The 11,061-nt window shown below is 42.8% G+C and overlaps 1 protein-coding gene across 1 annotated transcript; it reads left to right on the top strand.

The window, feature by feature from the left end:
* Positions 1-2,138: 2,138 nt before the first annotated feature.
* LOC123111158 (signal recognition particle subunit SRP68) lies at positions 2,139-10,342 on the top strand. The gene is made up of 13 exons (XM_044531850.1): positions 2,139-2,340; positions 2,427-2,493; positions 2,980-3,090; positions 3,721-3,910; positions 4,056-4,141; positions 4,313-4,505; positions 6,978-7,089; positions 7,280-7,407; positions 7,486-7,692; positions 7,765-7,874; positions 8,128-8,251; positions 8,799-8,948; positions 9,834-10,342. Exons 1-13 carry the CDS (start codon positions 2,238-2,240, stop codon positions 10,053-10,055), a joined length of 1,803 nt encoding a protein of 600 aa, XP_044387785.1. The 5' UTR covers positions 2,139-2,237; the 3' UTR covers positions 10,056-10,342.
* Positions 10,343-11,061: the final 719 nt, after the last annotated feature.

The raw sequence follows: 11,061 nt of genomic DNA on the forward strand, positions 1-11,061 counted from the left end.
TATAACAAATGGTCTATAGCAAAGCAAGTGAGCGCCATGGGTCTTGTTCCATAGGTTGAGGCTGATTCGACGGTAGATGAGACGAAGCATGTTGTGATTAGTGCGAAAGGATTCGACCATTGCAATAAGGGTTCTACTTCAAAGAGAGTTAGCATAATATGGTTGTTGTTGCCAAGAAAGTGAGCACAACATGGTGCTTGTGCAAAGGCCGCATGTTAGGGAATATTTCTCCATTAGTGGTTTTGGTGATTGATGACAATGTATTTGCAGACTAATCGTGTGCATTGAGCATTTCAGAGAACCACATGGCACAAGATGATTCTTGCCCCTCGGAGCTATTGCGAAGACGATGTTTTTCTTGGGTTTCATTTTCGGTGGATTTGAGTCGTAGGATCACCGTACTATTAAGAGGAGGTCCGCTTCGGAAAGGTTTGGGTGGAATCAACACGTACACAGTCTCTTTGCACCCCCTTTCTTTCCCGGTTTCGGAGCTTGTCCGCCCTTGTACATGGTCCTTCTTGAGGCACATAAGCCGTAGTACCGCTCAGCAGCACAGTAGTACCGCTCCAGTGGTACTACCACTGTTTAGTGCTACTAGGACTCCCGCCTATTCTTAGGGCTCTGTAAATGAGTGGTAGTAGGGCGGTAGTTCAGCGCGGTAGTACCGCTCCAACGGTACTACGGCTCTGAACTACCACTCCACTCCCGCAGATCTACTGAGCTTCTAATTATTAAGCGGAAGTACCGCTCCCGCGGAGTGGTAGTATCGCCCCGGCGAAACTATCGCTGCTCCGCTATCTCTAGGAGCACCGCTTATTTTTTTTTGTCTTTTGGACTGCACCGTCCTTCGAGTGGAAGTAGACTTATTCCGATATGCCGCTCCGCAAGCAAGGAGTGCCACGCACAAGCGAGAGCGCCGATAATAGCCAGCGGTAGTACTGCTATGTGCAGCACTACCGCGCTGCCCTCCTTTATTACCGTTGCTTTGTGTGTTTGCACAACACTAAGCGGAAGTACCGCCTCCCTGATCTGTTCAGTTGAGTGCAGCTATTGAAACTTCCGTGCCAGCGAAAATACCGCTCGTCCGAGCAGTACTACCGCTTGTGCACATGCTGAAGGGGCATAACGGTTGGATTCTTTTCCCCACCATGTAAGTGAGTCTTCTTCTTCTAGTTGTCTTACCTCTTCTTCCCCCAAGCTCCATTGTTGCTCAAAATCTCATTCTTCCCTGATCTCTCTCCCTAACCATTTAAACTTATTGATTTTTTAGGGATTGGTTGAGAAGACCTAGATCTACTCTTCTATCAAGAGAAATTTGATCCCCCCATTAATCCCTTGCGGATATTGTTACTCTTGGGTGTTTGAGCACCCTAGACGGTTGAGGTCACGTCGGAGCCACATTCCATTGTGGTGAAGCTTCGTGGTGGTGTTGGGAGCCTCCAACTCGGTTGTGAAGATTGTCTCAACCTTGTTTGTAAAGGTCCGGTTGCCGCCTTCAAGGGCACCACGGGTGGAATCACGACATCTTGCATTGTGCGACGTCGTGAGAAGAATACAGTGACCCTAGTGATTTTTTGAGGAGCATTGTGTTTCCACACCGCTCCAACAGAGACATATTTCTCCTTAAAGGGAAGGAAGTTCAATAACACAACCTCGTCTTCATCGGCTCCACTTGTGGTTACCTCTTATCTTTACTTTGTGCAAGCATTACTAACATTGTATCTCTTGCTTTCTTGCTTGCTCGTGTTGTTGTTGTAACCATCATAGGTTGTTTACCTAGTTGCATATCTAGACAATTTATTTATTGTTAAACATAATTTGATAAAAATACAAAAAAGATACTCCTATTCACCTCCCTCTAGTCAATTATATCGATCCTTTCATCGCGAAATACTCGGCGGTAGATCGGGCAGCTGTCTCGTGCGCCATCACACGGCGTCCGATCAGATTCAATTTCACGTGGCGACGTACGCCTAAGATATTTTCAAAATGTTGGTGGATGTTGACATATTTTTCTAGGAGTATTATAATTTAGTCAAATTTTTTTTAAACATCGGCTAAAATTAGACTTTCAGTTATTTTCGTAGCTTCAAAAACAAGTTTTTTTTCTTCCGAATTTGTCACAAAAATGAGCAAAGTTATCAATATTTACGCATCCAGAGGCCACGCGAACTCCGCTTCGTCTCGTCGCGACCATCTGACAGGTTCGCTCGCCGGGCGGAGGCATACCCGCCGCCATGTCGAAGCTCGCCAACCAGCCGCCGCCGCCATCGTCGGATATGGATGTTGACTCCGCAGCCGCGGTCGAGGAGAAGAATCCCGTCAGGTTCTCCATCAATGGTGAGCTTGCCCCCTCTCCTTACCCTCTGCGCAGACCCGATCTCCCCCCCTCGCGTCTCCTGATCCGCCCCCCTTCCTCCGCGCAGTGCTGGAACTCATGAGGGAGGCGCAGATGCAGCACGGCCTTCGCCACGGCGACTACACACGGTACAGGTGAGCGTCCCGATTACCGATCCCACCCCACTTGACGCCCACCCAGATCTGCTGCCTGCTCGTCTTCTCAGCTGTGGCATGCCGCCGTGATTCTCGCCTCGCGGGATTCACGCGCGTATATTGATCGGGAGGCATCTTTTCTTCCTACCGTGCTCTCACATGTGTGACTTGTGATGGAATGCTTTCATCCAGTCCCCCTATATCCAAAATTTCCCATGGAAACCCTGCTTCGAACTTGCTCTGTAGCCTAATGGAATTCGTACATTTAATCTGGTATAAAAGAAAGTTATCTCTTTACACCTTTGCTTTGCACAGTATGCTTGCTCCGTTTTCTCTGTTGCTGGTACATGAGGGGGAAGTTCTGTCCTCTCAGATGTTCTATGTCTTGTTTGCCCCAAGTATCTTGCTTTTGCTTATAATTTATTAGTATGGTGCTGCTGTCATTTGTGGATGCATACTGTCTGAAGGATTTAGGATTATTTGCAGGAGATACTGTACTGCGCGTCTGAGAAGGCTATACAAGTCTCTGAAGTTTTTGCATGGCCGTGGTAAATATACCCGGAGGAATATAACAGAGTCAACAGTGACTGATGTGAGGTGTGGTGATTTTTCTCCTGATAATCTACCATATGCCTTCTGCCTTTGTTCACACTTCACTTCGTCTAGTATTTTGGTAATTTTGACAATTTAGAAGGGGAGCCTTGGCGCAGTGGTAAAGCTGCTGCCTTGTGACCATGAGGTCACGGGTTCAAGTCCTGGAAACAGCCTCTTGCAGAAATGTAGGGAAAGGCTGCGTACAATAGACCCAAAGTGGTCGGACCCTTCCCCAGACCCTGCGCAAGCGGGAGCTACATGCACTGGGGCTGCCCCTTTGACAATTTAGATGGATCTGTTTGGATTTGGTATGTTAACTACCATTGTCAACATTTAAAACCAACAATTTGATTTCCTTTGTACCGTTGAACATATGATTACTATTAGTTACAAAGATTTCAGCCACCATTTGGTAGTTGTGTACTACATGCCTGTGATATTCATTAGTAATTTATCAGTATTGTTAATGCCTTACCCTAGCAAAATTCTTGTTATTGTTGTTGAACACTTTTGTAGTGCATGTGCATGTAATCGGTATGCAACAACTATCGGGGAACTTAAGCAAATGCTTTTGCAATTTAGCGAGCTGTTAGGCTTGGTTACTCCTGAAGCAATTTTAACACATGAGTGTAGGTTTCTACATGTGGTATTTTATATGGCTGAGAGAGCATGGAGTCATGCTATGGAGAAGAAAACTGCTGGTCCAAATGCACCGCAGCGCATCTACATGCTGGGTCGATTTAGGAAGGCAGTCAAATGGGCGGCACTTTTTTCACAGTTATGTTCTATAAAAGGAGATTCCAGGACATCTTTGGAAGCTGAGGTGTGTTTCTTATCTTTTGTTTGATTTAGTGCTCAGTTGACAATCCTTTTTTAAGTACAAAATAGAAACCTCACTATATTGACCTGATATAGTTGTCCTATGAGAAAAGTAGTTTTTAAACCATCTAAAATAATATCTTTTGTAGGCATATGCTTCATATATGAAAGGAACTTTGCTTTTTGAGCAAGAGAAGAACATAGAGGCAGCAATGTTGAATTTCAAGAATACCAGGTTTGTGGAAATGATACTCGATCCATTGATGTTTTGGCTCTATGCAGTGTGGTATTATTCCTTGTGGGGATCATCCATATTGTTGTGCCTTGCTGTTCGGATATATCATGATACTTGGTCCCCTTATGAGTATTTTAAAACTTTGTGATTGACATTTATTATTTTTCACAGGACTGTATACGAGGAGCTTGGGAAGTATGGCAGCATAGAAAATCAACTTTTATGCCGTCAGCGCATTGAGGAAGTGGAGCCTATGATTGGATTCTGTTCACGCAAACTTGGTGGATCTGCTCTGCAAGAACATGATCTCCTAGATATGGAAAAGGAGGGGCCTGCTTATGACCTTTTTAAAGCTAAGATTGAGGTATTTTCTTTTCATACAACTAAAGAATATAGTGGAATGCATAAGAGGTCCTAAAACTGTTCGAGGGGTGTCATGGTAGTCCTAAAACATTAGAAGTGCAGACTTGGGCCCCAAAAGTTATAAGTTCTTCATCGCGGTCCTAAGCAGCCCAGACCGGGTCTGACTTGCTTATGTGGTACGTTTACTGTCGCCACGTAGATGTATGGATCCACCAGGATAACCAATTGAAGCCAGAATATGTTGAAAGTAGAAACACCCCTGATATCCTGGTAATTTTCACTTGTGGCCCCTAGTTCTTTTCCCCACTGGCAATGTTCAGGGAATCATTAACTGGTAACTACTCGGTCGGCTGGCGAGTAGGGTATTAATAGGCAAATCAGCCGATAAATCAGTTAATTGGCCGGTAAATGAGTTAGTCGGCTACTCAATGACCCACTGAGAAGGGATTAATCGGCCAGTTAACTGATTCACCTGCTGATATTTTGAACACTGCCCACTGGTGACATATGCTCATCCCTAACCTCTCGTCCTGATCCTCTCTCCCTCACGCATGTGAAGATAAAAGTCCAATCCCCAAAATCACGTGCAACCTATATTATGAAGAACCAGTCAGGAATTGCACGTCAGAGACATAATATAGGTGATTTTTGTGAGTATGCCACTGCAAAACTATCAGATATTGCACATACCACTGCAACGATTTGATTAATTTTTCACCATGCACATTTTGACAGATATATGATTCCCATCGGTTCTTCTGGGAAATAGTTCACCACACACTTCATCTTTGCAGTGTGTAACATGAATGTTTGGTCAGCTTGATCAATGCATGTTTAAACCTTGAGTTTTTTTTTCTGCAATCCACATCATTTGTTTACAGTTTGAAAATTGTGTGCATATCTTGCAGTGCGCCTAAACTTTGCTATTATGATGTTAGTTAATGTTGCATATATGCAAACTTGAACTAGTACAATGAGGATGTCACACAACCAACGATTATAGTTTAACTTTTGTATTATTGACTTCACGTGATGGGTATGCTGTTTTTTTTGTTGGGCCTGTGTTTTTCTTTATTTCTTGGTCAAGTCAGGATCTTCATTAAAGATCTTTGACTCATATTTGAAATCGGGAACTGTTTTTGTGACAAAATTTCAGAAAAGGAATTGTCAGAATCGTGCTAGACAAGTTCTCGTATGGCGTTGATTATTGCTTAGAGCAAGACCAGTGACCTCCTATCTTTTGGTTGAAATCGATGCTCCAACAGCGTCGGCAAACAGCACAGCAAAAGAATCACTTGGCAAACTATATCCTTTACGGTTGCCACTTCTGCAGACCTGGAAGAGAGCCAGTATCGAGCAATGACCGCGGCAGCTCTTCCCTCCTGCGCTGCCGAGGAATGATCTGAGGATGGTGCTCCGTTCCCCTCTCACGCGACCACCTTCTTTTTTCCTGTTGCCGCCGTGGTGCCTCTCTTGCTGCTCGCTTGATCTGGAGGGACTGGTTGGCTCTGGACAAATCAGAGGGTATGGCACCGGGAGGGGGGGGGGGGGGGAGGTGGTGGTGTTCGGTGGCGTCAAGAGGGCGGGAGGTGCAGTGCTTGCCCGTGCCATTGAGAGACGGAGTTGGCAGCGCTTGTTTTGGTGCTCTGTGGCGGCGGCGATTTGCTTGATGCTTTGTGTAGTCGATAGATTACTATTTGCTGTTGCACTCTACCTGTTGCTGATGCTTCCATTATTGTGAGAGACCGAGAGATCATATGTTGCTGCTTGTGCTTGTGTGCTTGCACTTTATTAGAGATAAGTGAGAGAGATATTGACAACTGATGTGGAATCGATTCGTTTAATGTTGTGTGGTTGGCAGCGCTTGTTTTGGTGCCCTGTGGTGGCGGCGATTTGCTTGATGCTTTGTGTAGTCGATAGATTACTATGTGCTGCTGCACTCTACCTGTTGCTGATGCTTCCATTATTGTGAGGTTGTGAGAGACAGAGAGATCATATGTTGCTGCTTGTGCTTGTGTGCTTGCACTTTATTAGAGATAAGTGAGAGAGATATTGACAACTGATGTGGAATCGATTCGTTTAATGTTGCGTGTTTGCAATTGCTGTTGCTGTATGGAGATAGCACATGAGAATTGGGGTCAACTCAAATTATGCATCAATGAAATATCAAATACTGTGTTGAATTAATAGGTTTTAGAGAATTTGTGAGTTCGAATAAGTTAATAAAATATAGGCAGATGAAATTTGGAGAGCGGGACTGTTGGAGCGTGCACAGAAATAGAGAAGGAATCTTTTGGTGAGGCTCTGCGATTAGAGATACAACGAATCGATTTGAGGAGTTCGTTGGACTTGCTCATTTGAAATTATTTTGATATTGTTTCATAAATATGACACCATAGCCTACTTACAGTTTCTGAGTGCCAGATTGCATTTCCACCCCTATTTTCAGATAGATGTATTTTGATACTTGCAGGCTGTATTATCTGAGACAAGGTCACAGCAGGCGGCTTCTATGACTGAGTTTAACTGGCTTGGTCGCAGATTTCCAATTACCAGTGCAAAGACCCGTGTCTCCATATTAAAAGGTACTCCTATATAGGTTATGTATGTTCTCTCTAATTATTATAGACATGATTTGCAAGTTCATCTCAGAGATAGCAGATAGTCCACATGTTATTTAATTGACCAAGACAAGTCTTTTTGTACAGTATTTCTGCATCTGCTTTGCTTTCTACTTGTAGATAGATTTCTTTTTAATCTAGTGATATGATTCAGCTCAGCAGCTGGAGAGGGATTTAAATGGCGCAGCCACAGAACCAATCCCAGCAGACAAAAAACTTGCTATTTTTGATAAACTATTCTCTGCATACCACGAAGCTCGAAGCTGCATCCGCAATGATTTGGTATGAAAATAATGATATAGATATATGTATGTTTTTAAGGCAGTGTATGCATCCTACCAACACTTTTGCCAAATGCAGGCTTCTGCTGGCAATGCTGAGAATATAAGAGACGAATTGAATGGTCTTGACAAGGCCGTCAGTGCAGTTTTAGGATCGAGGACCATAGAACGTAACCAGTTACTTGTTAGTATTGCTAAAAGTAAGTTTGCAAAGCATCGGGATGAGAAGAATGAGAAAATTACAAAGCCGGAAGAACTTGTTAGGCTATATGATCTGCTAATTCAGGTAAGTTCCATTCATATTATGCCTTACTAGAGTTGTGTACTTCTACTGATGCGAAAACAATTTAACTTGCAGAATACAACAGACCTAACTGATTTAGTTAGCTCAGGAAGGGATAAAAACGAAGAAGAGAACGCTTTTGTTCATGAGTATGAGCTGAAAGATTTGGCATTCCGAGCTGAGAGGTGAGTTCGACATTGTTTTCTTTGAAACCTAGAATTCTTTAATAATCAGCTTCTCTGTTCACGACTATATTGAATAATGTTATTGAGAGCTTGACACAAGGCAGCAAAATATTTATTTGTCTTACTTTTAAATTATTGATTTGTATAAATGTTCCAGCTTCTTATCAAGTTTCCGTCTACTATCCTAGAAAGCTTACATGTAACATTTTTATATCGGCTATACTCACAAATTTTGTTTTGGAGTACTGTGCAGATGTTTCTATTTGGCAAAGTCATATAGTTCAGTCAGTAAAAGGGCCGAAGCCTATGCGTTATTCTGTTATGCACGTTCCCTTGCTGATTCTGCACTGCAAGAACTGGCCAACAGTCCTCACAAGGTTCGCTACTGTCCTAACATTTATATGATCATTAAGAAGTGGTAGCTTCTAAACTCCAGCCATTTTTTTTATCATTGTTTTAAGTGTGCCCTCATCACTATCATTATCATTTGGTGCATGTATTATGTCGGTGCCCTTTGTAAGCTAAAAGCAGCTTTTGAATTCAGAAATGCGAGTATTATGTTGGTACCTGCACAAGTCTGCTAGGGTAAATACTGTTTATTGATCTTGAAACAACATAGTTTCGGGGCTTACAAAGGCGCTCCTAAGTTTATCTTACTTTGTTAGTTAATCTGCCTGTATTAGCTGCAAGTTGTACAGTTTTGGCTTTTCTGGAATCCTTTTTTCGGTTCCTAGTAGTTAGTAGTAGCTTAGCTGTTTGATATTTTGTTTACACCCCCCCCCCCCCCTGAGTAGGTTTTGTGCTATCTTCATGCTCTTCTAATATAAAAAACATGCGTTTGGGTGCTTGTTGGAGGAAAAAAATGCTTGATTTTTTGTCTTCTGGCAGGTACTTGAGTCTAACTCAAATGCTCTTACTTTACAGACCTTAATCCAAGATCTCGAGGCTCTATCTTTCAATTGTAGATCCAATAGTTGCATTGAACATGCAACAGGTATTATGGAGGATGAGAGTGCTCCTGAAAAACTTTCTAAAGGAGTCTCAACTATATCACTTGGCGACGATAAAAGAAAGGTATGCTTTGTACAAGCTCTTGTCCACGTAAACGTTTGATGAGATTAGTTTGTTACTATTGGTATTTAGATCATTAGTCCCACCATTTGAGTCTTATGTTATGGTAGGGTAGCTACCCTTGGCACCCAGTTCTTTCACCCTTTTGTACATGTCACGAGTCTATTGATGAAACAGGTGTCTGGGGAAAACTTGAACTGAAGTCCTACAGTGAGGGATATTCATATTGAACCAAAAAAAGAGAAGAAAAAACTGCAGATTCTTTTTTCCTTTTATTCTTACAACTCCATTCGTTCTTATGAGTAGTTGATGAATCCACTTTATTCACCAGCTTGGTTTATTATCTTTTCTTTCCCTTCCGTTCTTATGTTCTACTCCCTCTGATCCATATTAATTGTCGCTGATTTAGGACAATTAATATGGATCGGACGAAGTATTATTCTTTAGCTTTACCTGAGATGTTAATGAATCCACTTTATTCACTACCTTGGTATGATACTTCATTACTTAGCTAGAGGATTCTGCTATCTGAACTTTCATGCATCTCTTAATCTACGTACAGTCTGGTGTTCCCTGGATTGACCTTTGATGTGTGTGAAATCAAAATCAACGGCATGCCATGTCATTTTAGGGTGTTATACTGTTATTACAAAATGATGCAATTTAGGGTCATCTTTTGAATATATGCTGATAATAAGTTTTTTTTTTGAAACAATCTTAAAAAGTAGTGGTATTTCACTTGCGCCCGTGAGGGCTCCCACTTATCCTACACCTCTCAAGTCATTTCACAAAGTCGGACTAGAGTCAAGCTCAACAGGGTCTTCTTTCCCCGCTGATTCCGCCAAGCCCGTTCCCTTGGCTGTGGGATAATAAGTTTGTATTTTGCAGGATACTAAATACCTCCTTGATATCCTAGGGAGCTATGAATCAGCACTTGGTGAGCAAAGCGCCAAAGCGCCATGTCGCATTTCACAGTTCCCACCACCGTTCCAATCAGTTCCCTGCAACCCAATTGTTCTTGACATGGCATATAACGCAATCGAATTCCCGAACCTTGAGAACAGGATGAAGAAGGAAAAGAAGGGTCTCCTCCGCAGATTCTGGGGGTGAAAGGAAGAGAGCGCATTATTTAGTTCCTCAGGATCACCTTGCTCTTGGATTTTGATACATTACCTTGGTGGATTAATTTGTTTTTGCCTTTGCTGCTCATCGCAGTGCTGGTTGATGTCTGGAAGGTTTCTAAGAAGTCGAATCAAGTTTGATAGGCAAAATTTTGTACTGTTTCAAAATACATCAGTTTGAGTGTTACTCTTTACAATCCGTTATACTGTATGGAACATTAACTAAATAGATCGTACTTTTGAAATGCTATAAATTGTTGCAGTATGGTTAACTTATATTCCGCAATATCAGGTTTCATGTTTGGCTGCAGTTCTCCTTCTATAAAGCTATGGTGCGCATTTTGCGTACCTTTGAAAAAAAATTGTTTGGCTGCAGTAATTGCTTAGCCAAAAAGTGTGCCAACGCGTAAGGCTGCTGCACTCTTGTGGCGCGGATATATAGGCTCGGTCGAAGCTTTGAAATACATTTGAATTTTTGGGCCATATAGATTATTGACAACACTTGGTGTCACGAGGATTGTTCCATTCAGAACAAGCACAAAGAACCCAAATGCTTCAACTTTTGGGGGAACATGCTTGGAAATGCTCAGTGAATAGTACTCGTTCGCCAAATGAAAGGAAATGCTGGGCCAAATGAAAGGAAATGCTGGGAAAAATAATCTCCACAAAGATGATACAGGCGGGCTCCTTTGGTTGTGAACGTCCCTTTAGCAGCTACTAGATGTGGGGCGGGTGTCGTGGTTCTAAGCCTGACAGTAGAGTGGGGGGTAGGTATGGAGAGGCAAGGTCCTAGCTATGGAGAGGTTGTAAACACAAGAGATGTACGAGTTCAGGCCCTTCTCGGAGGAAGTAAAAGCCCTACGTCTCGGAGCCCGGAGGCGGTCGAGTGGATTATATGTATATGAGTTACAAGATGCCGAACCCCTCTACCTGTGGAGCGGGGTGGCTTATATAGAGTGCACCAGGACCCCAGCCAGCCCACGTAGGAGAGGGTT

This window comes from Triticum aestivum, chromosome 5B, assembly GCF_018294505.1.
Source record: "Triticum aestivum cultivar Chinese Spring chromosome 5B, IWGSC CS RefSeq v2.1, whole genome shotgun sequence".
Lineage (NCBI taxonomy): Eukaryota > Viridiplantae > Streptophyta > Magnoliopsida > Poales > Poaceae > Triticum > Triticum aestivum.